Consider the following 17,751-nt stretch of genomic DNA (forward strand, 5'->3'; position numbering starts at 1 on the left):
TATCCCAGGAGCCAGAAGTCACCCCAGGGGTTCTGAAAGAGTCAGTTTTCACGTGACACTTCAGGGACGCACTTCAAGGTGGTCACTGCTTGTACCTGATGTGGTCCAGGATGCAGAAAGGGTTCAGAGGAATTGCTGGAAGAGACGGCCTCAGGGAGGGGCCTGGGAGGATACTGTGTAAGTTGAAGAAAGAATTGTAGACCTGTGGGAGGGTCAGTAAGGGCCACACAACAGTGCCACAGTGTCACCATGGCAAGTCCCCCTCCTTCCCACTCCAGGTACATCCTCGGTCTGTGCCCCCTCCATGTCTACAGGCGGCTCCACATGGAGGAGAGGGACACTGCCCTCTGGTTCCCTCACATCCACTTACTGGAGTTGTTGACGGCCCAGAGACATGGAGCAGATGCAGTGTCCCCCTCAGCCCCTCCCAGGGCCCAGCCTACTGGACTCTTCCTGTCCAGAGGCCAAGCCAGAGCTGCCTGAGTCACCTTCCTGCCAGTGGTGCCCTCTCTCATCCTTCTCTCGCTAATGAGGATGACTTAATTCCAGCCCAAGACAAAGACACTGACTTGGTCTCCAAAAGAACATTTATTTCCAAAATTGAGGCCACAGAAACAGAAATTCCCCCTCCCTGACCTCTGCTACTCCCATCAGATAATTCCCCAGCCTCCACAATAAGATGCCTCTTAGGCCCACAAACACCTTCTATAGAATACCCCTGTCTGGGGTCCCACAAGCCCCCAAGGCCAGCTGAGCCTCCCGTTCACAGCTCAGCATGTTTTAACTGGGGTGGCTTCTTTGCCGCCTCCTTGGACAGGAGCTCGTTCCAGAAAGCCACTTCCTTGTCTTTCAGCTTCTCGGCTGCCTGGGTGGTGACGCCAATCTGAAGGTACCCTTCTTTCTGGTCATATACTGGCCAAGGGGGAAGCCCCTCCCCATTGGGATTCCTGGGAACAGAATCACATAGAAATTCCCCAAAGCTACTGTGTGGCCCCAACAACCCTCAGAGATTGTCAGGGACCCCCTGGCTTCATCTCTGCCAAAGGCTCATACGCCTCCAGAGACAGGAGGCTGACCATCTCCTGGGCAGCCTGTCCACTGATGGAGCTCTCACGTCAGGGGCCACAGGGCGGGGAGTTTGCCCAGCACACGTTGAAGCTCCTCCCACCCAGCAGACACGCCCTGCCCCTTCCCAACCCTGCTCCGTCTGTGCCACCAGCTCACCCGTTCCGAGCAAAGTTGGCCCAAAATTTCATCACCATCTTGCTGAGATTGGTCTCCTCTTCTGAGGCACCATCTGTGGGGAGGAGACAAAGCCATTGCTACTCAAAGTGTGGTTCAGGGGCAGCAGCAGCCCTTGAGAACTTGTTAGAAATTCAGAAACGGGGCCCTTACTCCAGACCTACTGAGTCAAAACCGCATTTTAAGAAGATCTTGGGTAATTCAAGTGCACTTTAAGCTTGACAGTTACTGACCTAGGTCGGGCTCAGTGAAGGGCTGTAGTCATAAACTGGCTGGGTCACAGGGCCACACCCCAGGGTTTCTGCTACAGTAACCCCACCTCCCAGGATACTCTCCTTTGGGTCTTTTTTCAATCTCCTACACCCACACACATTTTCATAGAATCTGAAAAATAACCAAGCTGCAAGGCCCCCAAAGAGTCACCCAACCAGAAAGTGCCCAGAGGCACTGCCATGTACAGCCCTGGGTTGTGTCACACACAAGTTGTCGGTAACTGCTGAGGGTTAAGACATTGAAGACGTCTGTGAACAGTCTTTCTTTAAAATATTATACTCTTAAGTGTATTAAAATATTAAAAGATATGACTTTTAGGTAGATAGATGGATGGTTGGATAGACAGAAACATATTAGTCCTGATTCAAGGTTAAGAGCAATTCTAACCTTACTCTCACGTACCTTCTGATATGCTCTTGTGAGTGCGAAGTGAGTGGTGGCATTCTAGCCCTGAGCAGGGCCCTGCAGGTGACCCACCTCCTGTCTTACTGATGCCCAGATCTGGATTCTTAGAGTGACCATGGAGGAGGGCGCAAGGATACACATTCTCCACCATGCACATTAGAGCAAGAGAAAGGTTAGGACCCTTTGTCCTTCAACCCTGTTATGGTGAATTCAGGAAACTAAGACCTGGAGAGAAGGAGGAACTTGCCCAAGGCCACCAAACCAACACTTGAACGCACATCCCCTAACTCCAAGTCTGTAGTCACCAAAGGGCCATCACCTTTCAAAAATGGAGCCCCGAAGACCGAGAAGAGCTCATCCCCATGGTCCCCCATCACCGTCTTGGGTTTCATGGCTGATGAGAAGCTTGGGCGATACTGGAACTCATACATGTAAGTGGGGGCTCCGGCATCTGGAAGACATGGATTCATGCACAGTTCACTTCAGCAGACGCACACCTGGATGGTATCAAGGGCTCCAGAGGTGGGTGGGAGGGGCGCTGTGAGCAATCAGGAAATTGGGGGCATGCCTGGTCCTGAGTGAACAACAATATTAACAGCAGCTGCCCGTTGTGAGAAGCAACTGTGTGCCAGATCCTGTGTGTCCCTGCAGGAAGCCCCTGGTTATCAGCATAACAGAGAAAAAGACTTTTGGAAAAATTTCATGATTTGATTAAGGGTGCATAGTTGGGGGAGGTAGAATAGGATTTGAGCCAGGTATTCATTGAATGAATAAGTGAAGATTGATTGAATAAATCAATGAATGTTGAAACCTTGGGTAGATCCATTCAAAATAACTACAGGGGCACTAGGTCAACTCACATAAGCCCCTTCTGATGCATTCATACACACACGACGTCTATATGCACACACTTTACACTACCGTATTTCATTGCTAACAGGTTAGTCTTCATTCCCTTGGAGAATACCTGCAGCCTGACAGGTGCCTTCTATTATGCCCATTTTGAGCGTTTCTGGTGTTTTTCACATGTATTCCAGGAAGAGTGAAGTAAATCCACGTTGCTGGTCTGAAAGTGCAGATATTTAAATACAAGCCTATGCAGAAAGGGGAGAGTCTATTCCTTGTGTCTCAGGAAACCACAATTCAGCATTTCCTTTTTCTCTGTCATCTCACAGGTCTTGCTTCCTGCTTGGCCCAGGGAATGTTAAGGTAGTGGCAGAAGGAAGAAGGGGCCGAGGAAGGGTACAGTTCCTCCCTCCTCCTCTCCCCTGCCCCTATGCTCACCACCCCCTCTCTAAGCCCCAGGAAGATGTCAGTTTTCCTGCTGATGCTTCAGCAGCGTCGCCCATCTTGCTCCTTCAGGGCTAACTCACGGGCCACCCGCCCGGGGAGCTCTGTGCTCTGCATTGATCATTATGCCCAGAGCGAGTGACTCTACCCGGGAAGGGTCAGGCCACAAGTCAGATTGGCAGGAAAATATCACACTTTTTCCCTTCCTGGGGACAGAATCACATTTGGAAAATGCAGAAAAAAGGAATAAGAACAAAATGATCACATCTAATCCCACCACTCAGAGAAACCTGTTAATATTTTAGCACTTATGTATACAAAATTAGGATACTATTGTATATGTTATTTCATATGGCTATAATAATTGCTTCATATCATTAAATATTTGCCCACAAAGTAGCTTAACAATATATGCTATCCCCACAGGAGGATGTAGAATAATCTATTTAATTGCCTCTCTCACCTCCCATCATTGCACTGTGGTTTAGCAAGAGGTGTTTTTGGAAGAAGCAATCCTTCTGTGGTCCCATAATCCACTTATTAAACAGTTGTTTCAAGGTCAAGCAGAAATTGCTGTAAGGAGGGGTTTTATCCTTGGCTCTGCCACTCAGAAGTTTTAGAATGGAACTCACAACCCAGCCAGAGAGGAAAGACCTTTTGTGAACGAGAGAACTTAATTATGGCAGCATGCTGCCCAAAATATATTCTCCTTCTTTGTTTCTTTTTGTTTTTTTTTAAGCTTTCTGCCTTAAACCTCTGAGATTTATTAAATTCCTGCAACCACAAGTCTTCAAAATAAAGTAGGCACACAATTGAATAATAACATTTAAGAACAATAAGAAAAGCAGAGGGAAGGAAAGCTAGCAATCAAAAATACACAAATTAAAAGTGTGATTTTTTTTTTTTTTTGGTTAGGAGGGGCTTATGAAATTAGCAGCATTATTTTTTTAATTAATTAACTAATTTATTTTTGGCTGCATTGTGTCTTTGTTGCTGTGTGTGGGTTTTCTTTAGTTGTGGCGAGTGGGGGCTACTCTTTGTTGTGGTGCGCAGGCTTCTCATTGCAGTGGCTTCTCCTGTTGTGGAGCATGGGCTCTAGGTGCAAGGACCTCAGTAGTTGTGGCACGTGGGCTCAGGAGTTGTGGCTCACAGGCTCTAGAGCACAGGCTCAGTAGTTGTGGGGCATGAGCTTAGTTACTCTGCCGCAGGTGGGATCCTCCCAGACCAGGGCTCGAACCTGTGTCCCCTGCATTACCAGGCAGATTCTTAACCACTGCACCACTGGGGAAGTCCCTATTTTTATTTTTTAATCTTAGTATCTCAACTGAGAGAATTAAGAAATCCACACTCTTAGAAAAGGAAACCCCCTGCACTGTGGTGGGAATGTAAACTGATACGGCCACTATGGAGAACAGTATGGAGGTTCCTTAAAAAACTAAAAACAGAACTACCCAGCAATCCCACTACTGGGTATATACCCAGAGAAAACCACAATTCAAAAAGACACATGCACCCCAATGTTGACTGCAGCACTATTTACAATGGCCAGGTCATGGAAGCAACCTAAATGCCCATCGACAGACGAATGGATAAAGAAGACGTGGTACATATATACAATGGAATATTACTCAGCCATAAAAAGGAATGAAATTGGGTCATTTCTTGAGATGTGGATGGATCTAGAGACTGTCATACAGAGTGAAGTAAGTCAGAAAGAGAAAAACAAATACCAGATATTAACGCATATATGTGGAACCTAGAAAAATGGTACAGATGAACCAGTTTGCAGGGCAGAAATTGAGACAGAGATGTAGAGAACAAACATATGGACACCAAGGGGGGAAAGCTGGGGTGGGGGGTGGGGGTGGGGGTGGGGGTGGGGTGTGATGAATTGGGCGATTGGGATTGACATGTATACACTGATGTGTATAAAATTGATGACTAATAAGAACCTGCTGTATTAAAAAAAAAAAAGACTAAAAATAGAACTACCATATCACCCAGCTATTCCACTACTGGGCACATACCCTGAGAAACCATAATTCAAAAAGAGTCATGTACCACAATGTTCACTGCAGCACTATTTACAATAGCCAGGACATGGAAGCAACCTAAATGTCCATCGATAGATGAATGGATAAAGAAGATGTGGCACACATATACAATGGAATATTACTCAGCCATAAAAAACCCGAAATTGAGTTATTTGTAGTGAGGTGGATGGACCTAGAGTCTGTCATACAGAGTGAAGTAAGTCAGAAAGAGAAAAACAAATACCGTATGCTAATGCACATATATGGAATCTAAGAAAAAACAGTACTGATGAACCTAGTGGCAGGGCAGGAATAAAGACACAGACGTAGAGAATGGACTTGAGGACACGGGGTGGGGAAGGGGAAGCTGGGATGAAGTGAGAGAGTAGCACTGACATATATACACTACCAAACGTAAAATAGATAGCTAGTGGGAAGCAGCTGCATAGCACTGGGAGATCAGCTCGATGCTTTGTGACGACCTAGAGGGGTGGGGTAGGGAGGGTGGGAGGGAGGTTCAAGAGGGAGGGGATATGGGGATATATGTATACATATAGCTGATTCACTTTGTTATACAGCAGAAACTAACACACCATTGTAAAGCAATTATACTCCAATAGAGATAAAAAAATTAATGAATCAAAAAAAAAGAAATCCACACTCTTATACACTGGAAAGGAATTTCACAATATGTATCAAGAAATTTAAAATGCTCCTACAGGCCCAGGCTAGTAATTAAACCTCTAATAACCAATTCTAAGAAAATCATCAGAGATTTGGTTAAAGATTTATGCACATGAGGCTGAGCATAATGTTTTTGTAGCACCAAAGTATGGGCACCCTGCCTAAATATCCAATAGGACAGGAAGACTAAAGTGAATTTTAATGCATTATTCCATGAAATAATGGATGTTTTTTATGAGTTTTTGTTGACATTGAGGAAATGCTTACAATATAGGATTCTGTGAACAAAAACATAAGATAAAATTAATATTTAAATTATATGTAAGATATGGAAAGATTAATAGAAGAAAATAGGTCAAAAATTTATAGCACATTCTTCTAGGTGGAGGAATTATGAGTGATATCTAGTTTCTTTATGTGTTTCCATATTTTCAAAATATTTTACAACTGTAAGATGTTAATTTTATATTCAGAAAAGTTCTCTCCTATAAAAAAAAAGGGTAAGACAAGTACAAAAATTTAAAAAGGAAAGAATAATGTTGATAAAATCCGGGAAGTCCAGGCAAAAAAGATCCTGAATGCAGTCATGAGATTCAGATAAAACACAAGTCCAGGATGGCTGGGTCAACAGACAGTGAGGAAGAGGAAACCACATGTATCGAGAGACAAAGCCAAGTTTGTGAAAGAACAGATTTGACCCCAGGCAGCCCCTAGCTGAAGAGTTTCATCAGGACCCTATGGAGGAGGGAGTGGTAACCAGCACCTGTACATGACTGTCCTGAATTTTGGGGACATGGTAGGTGAGCTGTAGCTAATTTTTATTATGCTTTTAAAGTCCCCAATTCTAAAACCCTTCTAGCACAGTTAGAGAGAGTGGTCTGGATCAGAGAACCATTTCCTGCCTTGCAGACTAGGTGAAGGATAGCTCCTAGAAAAGGAAGGGTCTGGTGAGGACCTCAACAAGGCACCCCAAAGGGACACCTCCTGTTCGGGTGAGCTCATGCATCCTTTACCTCACATCCCCCCTACACAGTCTTGGGATATGTTGAAAGGTCCTGTGATAGACCCAGCACACACTGGGATGGAACAAGGCCAGCTGCAGACATCAACATTCTCCAGACCACCTGCCCTACACCTCCCCCTTCTCACTCCTTTCAGCTTTCTTGGTCCCAGACAACACTCCTGGTCTTACTCCTGGCCTCACTCTACCCCCAGCTCCACTGGTTAACAAACTAGTTTGCAACTAGCTCTGATCTTGGAAACCTTCCAAGACCTATCTTCCAAGATTTCCCCTCTAGCCCCACAGACCACCACAATTCAAGTAAGGAGCCCTGTGGCAGAGGCTGTCGGTGCCTCCCCATATCCCCTGCTTCCGGGCACGTCAGCCTGAGTTCCACCTCCTGCATCCACAGCTCTTTGCCTGAGGTCTTTGGCAGCCAGAGACCACTCTGCCCACGTGTGCAACAGGTCAAAGCACCAGGGAATTAACTGCCCTTGGGAACAGCCTTCAACCAATGTCTTGACAAAGTTGGAGGATAAATACCCCAGCTCTCTTGCCACTCTCTTGGGATAACCCTAAGATATGTCTTTCTCAGGACTCCCCAGCTCCAGTTGTCCACAGTGGATGCTTTCTTGACAGTGCAGGGTGGACTGGCTTCCTCTCCATTCATGTCACTTCTCCACTCCTCTACTGGTGTTTCCTGGGATCACCCCCCAAATAAAATATTTGTATTTGGATCCTTTCCTTGGAGTCGCTCCTGGTGGAAACCAAAATAGGACAGTGCCCCCCACTGTCCCCAGGCCATATAGAATGGACCTTGGAGTTTCCACATATCTTTTTTAAAAAAATAAATTTATTTATTTATTTAATATTTTTTGGCTGCGTTGGGTCTTTGCTGCTGCGCGTGGGCTCTCTCTAGCTGCGGCGAGCAGGGGCGTTGTGGTGTGCAGGCCTCTCATTGCAGTGGCCTCTCCTGTTGCGGAGCACGGGCCTTAGGCACGCAGGCCTCAGTAGTCGTGGCACGTGGGCTCAGTAGTTGTGGCTCATGGGCTCTCGAGTGCAGGCTCAGTAGTTGTGGCACACGGACTTAGTTGCTCCACGGCATGTGGGATCTTCCCGGACCAGGGCTCGAACCCGTGCCCCCTGCATTGGCAGGCGGATTCTTAACCACTGTGCAACCAGGGAAGTCCCTCCACATATCTTTCTATGCTGAGCATTAGGAGAGAATACAGTGTGAAGCTGGTGCGGTCAGTGTCCTTCTCCTGTCCACTTTCCATGACTCACCTCTGTGGCGACGGGGCACATTCACAGATGGGACAGCAAACATCCCATCTGCAGTCAAGTCCAGGAACAGGTCTTTCCTTCTGGCAGGGTCGTCCGTCCCTCCTAAATACTTGTCAGCGGCCACTGGAGTCAGTTCCTCAGGGATGTTCTGAAATAGATCAAGAGTGAAAGTGACCACCCAGCCCTACTGAACAGCATGGCTTCTCCAGCCAGGGAGGAAGGCTTGCATTAATGGCGAACCTCTCAAGTTCTGTGCAACCACTTCCGCCCACTCCTGGTGGTGAGGTGGAAAGGCATAAAAATGGGAGTAGAACCCCCCCAGCCCCAGTCTTCATTCTGCCATTAGTTGCTCTGCAGTTGGGGACAAGCCTCTTCCCCTCTTTAGGGCTCAGCCAGTTCCTGTGATTCCTAGACTCTTACAAGGATGGGGTAGGACTTCCACACGAGTGACGTGGCCGTCTTCTGGTCCAGCTTGCCTTCAGAGAATGAGTAGCCCATGAACTGTTAAAACAAAGGTTAAGCAATTGTGAATCATCCGGTAATGGCAAGAAAAACTGAAGTGACCAACACACCAAACCAATGCAGGCTGAAGGTCACTTTGTCATGTCTTGATGGGCATGGGTCTTTGAGGAGTTGGGCAAAATCAATGAATCAAATGGACTTTTATATTTAGACATCAAGGAGTACAAAGAAGATAAAGTAATTGTTAAGGGAAGCTGCCCCAGTCTTTGTGTGTATGTGTATGTATGTATATACATATGTGTGTGTGTATGTATATGCGTACATATATATATATATATTTAGGCTAGAGTCTCCACAGTGGTCATCAAGGCAGAGAGGGAAGGTTTCAGCCAGCCAAGTGTTGAAGTAGAGGGCTCTGGGGCAGATGACACAGACCTCACAAATACCCCGCCTGTGTTAGATAGCAGAGAAAGCCCCAAATTCTGCCATTATGGTTTTGGTCCTTTGGTATAACCTCTGAAATCATTCTGAAGACCTGCAGAACTCTGCACATAACAACTGCATCAAAACTCTGCACTAAGTGACTTCACCAAACTCTAGCACAGCCACAAGCAGCTTAAGGCCCTGTCCCCAGGACGACCCCAGGCCCCCTTAAAAAGCTCTGTGCTGCCAGGAAAATTTACCGTCTGCTCTAGCCAAAACCTGGTGATAGGCAGGTAGGTCCCTGGACCCATTCTTAGAACAGTTACTTTAAAACCTGGTTATTATAAATCCTTTCTCTGCCCTTTGAGATGTAAATCTACCACACAAAACTGTTTCCTCAGGACCTGAGAGCCATCTCTATGAAAAGCAAACATTCAGGGGGTAATTCTTGCTCTCTCTTCCAGTCCCTGTGGAAAGATAAAGGCCTAATTTCAGCAGGAGCCTTGCTTCTACTTACACCACGGCCTCCTGTCATAAAGAGAGAAGAAGTTTGTTTCTTCTCCAGATAAATGCCAGCCAACAAATCTAGGTGGCCCAGTTACACGGATAATCCTCCCCGAGCCCCCGGCCTTGGGTTCAGTTCACAATTGATCTTTTTCCTACAGCAAGGGTGTATCTGAATCAAATCTGTTACCACTTCAACTGGTGTCCGGCTTTGTTTATCTTTGGCAGAAGGGAAAGTACTTCCTAACTTTTAGAAGTCAATTTTAACTCAGGAGGAAGCAGGCTCCTTTGAATCTTTCCAGTTAGATGAATGAGAGTGTGAGGTGTGGGTGGGTGGAATTTATGGAGAAACTATGAAAGCACCAAGCCCAGGGAAGAGGCTGCAGGTCCCAGGCCTCACTCTCCTTAACTCCCAAGCCCCTTCCCCTTTCCAGGCCTTGGGTTTCTCATCTGCCCAATGATTATCTCTACCAGCCCTCCTGGCACTGACATTTCAGGATTCTTGGATGGGAGGACAAGCAGAGAGTGTGTGGGGATGTGGGTCCCCAGGGCCGCACCACCCAGATGACAGCTGGGCCATCGTGGAGAAGGTTTCCACGGAAACGTCAAGGTGTATGAAGGTCCCCGAGGTGCGTGCGTAGAAGGAGGGATCCTGTGACCAGAGATGGGAGGGGTGATGTGACGGGCAAGGGAGGCGAGTCTAAGAGGCCTGCACTTTCTCACCATCGGCAGAATCCAGCCACACTCCTGCTCGTTGATTCCCACGACGTAGGGAACGGGGTGGAAATTCTTTTCAGCCAGAATCTCTTCGGGCGTCTTTGGCAGCAGCGCTCCGTCAAGCACGGTGGGCAGGAAAGGAAAGCTCTGGGGAAGAGGGCAGTGTTGTGTCCATTATGGTTGCCAGGGTCTCCTGCCCGCTAGTCACTTAGTAGCCCTCTTGGTTACCAGATCAACTCTCATGGTATTGCAGGGCTTGTGTTCAGGTGACCCTTACTTACTTGATAATGGCTCCAAAGCCCAAGAGTAGTGATGCTAGCATTTGGATATTCTTTTAGGGTACCTAATTTATGAATTAAACTTTATCATAGGTATGTATGCGTAGGAACTGAAACATAGGATATATAGGGTTTGGTACTCTCTGAGGTTTTGGGCATCCACTGGGGGTCTTGGAACTTATTCCTCGAGGATAATGAGGGACTACTGTATTGACATGGCCACAGATTAGTAGCAACCGACTCACATGTCACCACCTGGGAAGCTGGTTTCCGGTATAGTTATAGTTCATATTTGGTCACAGTGGTCATTATGAGCAGGGTTTTTGGAGCCAGACTGGATTTGAAATCTGGCTTTGTCATTTACTAGCTGGTAACTTGGGAAAGTAGTTTCACCTGTGTGTGCCTCCGTTTCCTCATCTATAAGATGGGTTGTTGTGGGGATTAAATTACTGAACACATGCAAAATGCTGAGCACAGTACCTGGAACCTGGAAAGGGCTGAATAACATTAGATATGATTCATTAGCAGTGCTGTTACAGATCCTGCACTGGACACCAGCCCCATGTGCATATTCCCCTACCTGGATGGCAGGTAGAAGTGGACAATTCCTAGGCTCTGAGATGCTATGGCTCCCGGGACCTGCTTCTGCTCTGCAAGGACCAGTGAATGACAGGCCAGCTCTAGTTGCCAGCAAGAGAGGTTCTGTCGCATGATTCTGATGCAGCAGGACAAGGCCCTGAATCCTAATCCACTATGGCTGACGATAGGGGAGAAGGGACTGGGGTGCCACTACTGCTCACTTCCAAAGGCTGCACAGTTCAGGAAGGGCTGCTGTAGGAGGCCAGCAAGAGTAGCAACTCATTCTGGAAGGAGGACCCAGGAAGACCACACAGAGGAGGTGCCTACCGTTGGCAGTGGGCTTTGGAGAATGAACAGTTTTCTAAAGAGTGGGAACAGCATAAGCAAAGTGACAAAGGTGTCACTTTAGTGCTCATCCCAGGAACCTCAAACCCCAAGGGTCCTGGGCTTGGAGGAATGTTGGGGGTGTGCCCTAGAGACATGGTCACATGTTGGAGCACGTGTTCTGCACATGCCTGCACACAGTAGGGACTCAGATGTATTTTGAATGAATAACTCCATGAGTGAGGGGATTTGTCTTGTAAGGAAGGTCTGTCTTTTAAGACAGAGGCGGCATGTGTTTACAAGGGGAAATCTGTCAGGACCGTGGGACATGGGATGGGGAGGGGCAGTAGAGAGACAACAAGGGTCCAAGTTGATCAAGGTGGCGTCCAGGGCAGTGTCCAGTGGGGACTGACTGATACCAGCAACAGTAAGAGGGACAGTAAACACTGCTGTCCAGAGGGGCTGCTAGTGGCTGCTCTGTGTGGGCCTCATGTATCACCTTGCTCAGGTCAAAAAACCCAGAGGAGGGAATTCCCTGGCGATCCAGTGGTTGGGACTCCACGCTTTCACTGCCCAGGGCGAGGGTTCGATCCCGGCTGGGGAACTAAGATCCCACAAGACGCGCAGCGCGGCTGAAACCAAAACCAAACCAAACCAACAAACAAAAAACTCAGGCCTGCTTCACTCCTCTTCTCCTCACGCCCCACACGCTGTGCATCAGCACATCCCATCAGCTATTACTTCAACAACATCCATGGACCTGGAGGTTCTCATACTAAATGAAGTAAGTCACATAGAGAAAGACAAATACCATATGATATTGCTTATATGTGGAATCTAAAAAATGATACAAATGAACTTATTTACGAAACAGAAACAGACTCACAGACATAGAAAACAAACTTATGGTTACCAAAGGGGAAAGGGTGGGGGGAAATTAGGAGTTTGGAATTAACAGATACACATTACTGCATATAAAATAGATACACAACAAGGATTTACTGTATAGCACAGAGAACTATATTCAATATCTTGTAATTACCTATAATGGAAAATAATCTGAAAAAGAATATTTATATATATCACTGAATCACTTTGCTGTACACCTGAAACTAACACAATATTGTAAATCAACTATACTTCCATAAAATATATCTCTATATATCTATATCTATATCTATCTATCTATCTATCTATCTATCTATCTATCTATCTATCTATCTCCAGGCCCAAACCTCTTCTCTCCACCCACTCTGCTATAGCCTTAGTCCAAGCTGCCATGATCCCGGGCCTGGATTATTCCAGCACAGAGGCTCCCCAGCTGGTCTCCCTGTGCCTGCCCTGCCCCTTCCCTACATCATCCTTAACACAGCAAAGTGCCCTTTGCAAAATCTAAGATCCTGTCACTCCTCTATTCAAAATCCTCCCAAGACTTCCTATCTCACTTGGAATCAAAATCCAAGTCCTTTAAAGGACCACCCCCACCTTCCACTCTTTTTTTAGCCTCAAGCCTGTTCTCTCCCCTCACACCAGCCACACTGGTGTGGCTGTCCACACCAGTCTCATGTCCCTTGCTGTTTCCTCTGCCTGGAACACTCTTCCTCCAATTTCCTGACAACTGGCTTCCTCCCCTCCTCCAGAACTTGGCTCAAATGTCACCTCTGCATCCAGCTATTCCCTGACCCTGCTCTGCAAATTCAAACCACTGGCAAATTATCCCCATTTCCCTTCACCAAACACACCATCATCAAACATACTACATATTTTGTTTGCTTGTCTATTGTCTGCCACCCTCACTACGAGGGGGCAGGGGATTGTGTCTGCATGGCCTCCACTGCTATATCCCCAGCTTATAAATCAGGTCCTGGCACAGTAAAGTGCTAATTAAATCTTTGTTGGAAAAAGAACAAATCTTTGTTGGAAAAGCTGGAGTATAACCATCCCAGACTTCAGACAATACTACAAAGCTACTCTAATCAAAACAGTGAGGTATTGGCACAAAAACAGACATATGGATCAATGGAACAAAATAGAGAGCCCAGAAATAAACCCATACACCTACAGTTGATCCTCTTTGACAAAGGAGGCAAGAAAATACAATGGAGAAAAGACAGTCTCTTCAGCAAGTGGTGCTGGGAAAGCTGGAGAGCCGCATGTAAATCAGTGAAGTTGGAACACACTCTCACCGCATACACAAAAATAAACTCAAAATGGCTTAAAGACCTAAATATAAGACATGACACGATAAAACTCCTAAAAAAGAACATAGGTAAAACATTCTCTGATGTAAAGTGAAACAAAATTTTCTTAGATCAGTCTCCCAAGGCAATAGAAATAAAAGCAAAAATGAACAAATGGGACCTAATCAAACTTATAAGCTTTTGTACTGCAAAGGAAACCATAAACAAAACAAGAAGACAACCTATGGACTGGGAGAAAATATTTGCAAACGATGTGACCAACAAGGGCTTAATTTCCAAAATATACAAACAGCTCATACAACTCAATAACAACAACAAAAAAAAACCCAATCAAAAAAAAAAAAAAAATGGGCAGAAGACCCAAATAGACATTTCTCCAAAGAAGACATACAGATGGCCAATAGGCACATGAAAAGAGGCTCAACATCACTAATTATTAGAGAAATGCACATCAAAACTACAGTAGGGTACCACTTCACACTGATCAGAATGGCCATCATTAAAAAGTCTACAAACAACAAGCGCTGGAGAGGGTATGGAGAAAAGGGAACCCTCCTACACTGTTGGTGGGGATGTAAATTGGTGCAGCTACTATGGAGAACATTTCCTTAAAAAACTAGAAATAGCATTGCCATATGATCCAGCAATCCCACTCCTGGGCGTATATCCAGAGAAAACTCTATTTTGAAAAGATACATGCACCTCAATGTTCATGCAGCACTATTTACAATAGCCAAGGCATGGAAGCAACCTAAATATCCATTGACAGAGGAATAAATAAAGAAGATGTGATATACATATATATAGATAAATAGATAGATAGATAGATAGATACACAATGGAATATTACCCAGCCATTAAAAAGAATGAAATAATGCCATTTGCAGCAACATGGATGGACCCAGAGATTATCATACTAAGTGAAGTCTGAAAGAGAAAGACAAATACTATATGATATCACTTATATGTGGAATCTAAAATATGACACAGATAAACTTATTTACAAAACAGAAATACAGACATAGGAAACAAACTTATGTTTACCAAAGGGGAAAGGGGGTGGGGGAGGGATATATTAGGAGTTTGGGATTAGCAGATACAAGCAACCATATATAAACTAGACAAACAACAAGGTCCTACCGTATAGCAGAGGGAGCTATATTCAATATCCATAATGGAAAAGAATATGAAAAAGAATATGTATATGTATGTATAACTGAATCACTTTGCTGCACACCAGAAACCAACACAATATTGTAAATCAGCTATACTTCAAAAAAAAAGTCTTTGTTGAATGACTGAATGAATCTCATTTAATCCTCTCTACACCTTTTAAGGTAAGTGTTACTCTCCCCAGGGAGAGAGCAGAGAGGGCAGGACATAAGATGTTGCATCAGAACCTGGCAAAGCATTGGAAGGTGGGAGGGGAGGAAGGAGATGGGAGGCTGCTGTTTGAGTTTTCTGCGTGGCTGGGAGGAGGGTAGTGTCCTCAGGACTGAGATTCATGACTCCTTTCCTCACAGCCCTGCAAATAGTGCAATTTGCACAGCCAGTCACCCCTGCAGCCTCCCAGGAGATCTGAGCTCCTCGTGACGGCTCCTGAAGAGCCCCCATTGTCCAGTTCTCTCCACTCCTCACAGTGGACGTTTCTAGTCCAGCCTTCCCCTAACAGGGCATTTTTAGGAATGTAAACAAGATGAGGGGGTAGGTGGGTCCAGGGGACACAGGGTTGATGACAGAGAGCACTGGACTGGGAGTTGGGGGAACAGGTTCTGTGTGCTATGATTGGTCTTCCTCCCTGTGCTATCCAGGCAATACTCTGTCCCTCTCTTGGCCTCAGCAGGGTAAATGCAAGGAGTTACTATGATTTCACAAGAGAGAATTCTTTCATTCATATGCAACTGGAGCTTAAAGACTTAAAACCTATAATCAAGAAACCAAAGGTCCTTACCTCTCTGGGGTCTCCATGTAAATCAAGAGCGAAAAATTTCTGTGAAGACAAAGGCAGAGGCTGTGGGTGAAAAGGCTTCCTGAGAGCAAAGCTGATCCGGTGAGCTGTGCGTCAAAGGTATCAAGTCCTCCCTCCTGGTGCCACCCTGGCTGGGCTGAAAGGAAGTGGGCAGGGCACCAGCTCCCCTGGGCATGAGTACAGGGTGCAGGTATGGGACGGGGGAGGGGAGCTCTGGAGAGGACTGCTGCTTGTGCCTGCCCTGCCCTGCACCCATTTCCTCTTCTTGTTCCTCCAGGCGAAAACATCCCTATTTTCCTTTGGGGGACTCCCTCTTCCCCAGTCTCACTCCACGATTCCAGGCATCTATATGTGACCTGAGGTGCACCATCTCCCTGAAGACAGGGATAACTTCAGGGATGGACATGTGCCCATGTCAGTTCAATAGAGTTTACCCAAAACTTTTGCTGGAATTATTGGGAAAGAGGGTTTCTAAGCAGATAGGATGTAAGTCTAGAATACTGCTGTTGTCTAACCTCCCCAGGGGACAAATCTGCTTGAGAGTGAAGCCAACGCAGAGAGGTAAAAAGCTGAGGGATAGAGACAGAGTCTTAATGATATCATATGTGCATCTGGATCCGGACATGCCTGAAGCCATCAACTCCTGGACTTTTCAGTTAGTTACCTGAAGATTCTGTTACAACATATCCCTTTCTCTTCTCAAGTCACTTCGAGATGAGTTTTCTCCTCCTGCATTAGAAAATCCTGACTCATACAAGCTCACTGAAATTCACCCCACTCCACGCTTCTCTTTGTTGTGAGTTCACCAAGATTGTGCTGATTTTATTGTGACACTGCAGCTAACAGTCCTGACCAGTATGCAGGAAGTCCCAGTAAGGGTCCCTCCGTTATGGGTTGTAGCCCCGCAATCCAGGTGTGTGTGTGTGCACGTGCACACCCACGTGTGTTATTGGGGAGAGAGGATAATCATGGAAACACTTCCACATGATCTCAGAAGATCTCAGAAGGATAACATGGGCTCTTAGGTTCTCTGGATTCTCCCAAAGTCACCGACTCTCCCTTTATAAGTGGATCTCTTGTGCCACATGGGGAATTGCTGAAATAAATTTACCTCTTTCCAGGCATCAGAAAACAGTTGTGTTTTTATCTTTGAGCACATTGGTCACCTTATTTGAGCCTGAGAAACCAGGATCCAAGGCTACGTTGGACTTGACCCATGGAAATAGAGCAGAGTCCAGTGCTGGAGGCTGGCCGCTGGGGGTCCAGGAGCATCCTCAGGGGTCCAGGGTCCAGACTCTCCCCTTATAAGCGGATCTTATAAGTGGTGATCTCTGGGTATCTGTTGTGCTGTAGCTTCCTGTGATGACCCACTACCATAGCCATCCACCAATCCTGAAATGTCACCTTCTCTGTGAAGCATCCCTGCTTACTATAATGAATGCGTCCCCTCTCTGTATTTCCACCACACTTAATCCACTAAGTATATGGGCGTGTTTCTCCTTGAATAGTTCCTTATGAGCAGGGACTATATCCAGTTATGTCTGCATCACCCACGCTGTTACCCACCCCCATACACTTAGCAAGAGAGATGGTTGGGTGGATGGAATTAGTCAATACTTGGAGTATTGAATTGGGGAGATAAGTGGATAGATGGATGATAGCTAGCAAATTAGGTGATGGATGGATCACTGATTTTAGAGAGATGGATGATGAAATACAGATATATGAATGATTGATAACAGATGAATGAATGTTATAGATAAATTGATATTAGATTGATGAAAAGATACTGATGAATTGGATTCACTGGTGGATGGACAGATGTATAATAAGATGATGAATGAATGGATGGATGAATAGATGGATGGATGGTTGGATGGATGAATGGGGAGATATACGATTATGTGAGAATCACTACTGAGGCAGACGTGCAGAAAATCTAGAAAATTGGGCCACCACTGGATTATAATTGAGGTGGTTTCTAAATTAACCAAGACAATTGTGACAACCTTTCTGAAAAGCTTTGTTCTAAATAACCCCATTTCCCAAAAGTCAGGATGGTAATCACCTCTGAGAATGTGTA

At 45.8% G+C, this 17,751-nt stretch overlaps 1 protein-coding gene across 3 annotated transcripts in view; it reads right to left on the reverse strand.

Moving 5' to 3' along the window:
* Positions 1-228: 228 nt before the first annotated feature.
* LOC109550730 (liver carboxylesterase-like) overlaps positions 229-17,751 on the reverse strand; it is a 41,080-nt gene continuing 23,557 nt past the window's right edge. For all 3 annotated transcript variants that reach the window (XM_073795567.1, XM_073795566.1, XM_073795565.1), the window contains 7 exons: positions 15,651-15,689; positions 10,324-10,464; positions 8,632-8,712; positions 8,212-8,359; positions 2,240-2,371; positions 1,225-1,297; positions 229-947 (listed from right to left, as the gene is read on the reverse strand). In XM_073795567.1, coding sequence (XP_073651668.1) covers positions 764-947; positions 1,225-1,297; positions 2,240-2,371; positions 8,212-8,359; positions 8,632-8,712; positions 10,324-10,464; positions 15,651-15,689 — 798 coding nt within the window. In that variant the 3' untranslated portion in view covers positions 229-763. The remainder of the gene's footprint in view (positions 948-1,224; positions 1,298-2,239; positions 2,372-8,211; positions 8,360-8,631; positions 8,713-10,323; positions 10,465-15,650; positions 15,690-17,751) is intronic.

This window comes from Tursiops truncatus, chromosome 19 (genome assembly GCF_011762595.2).
Source record: "Tursiops truncatus isolate mTurTru1 chromosome 19, mTurTru1.mat.Y, whole genome shotgun sequence".
Lineage (NCBI taxonomy): Eukaryota > Metazoa > Chordata > Mammalia > Artiodactyla > Delphinidae > Tursiops > Tursiops truncatus.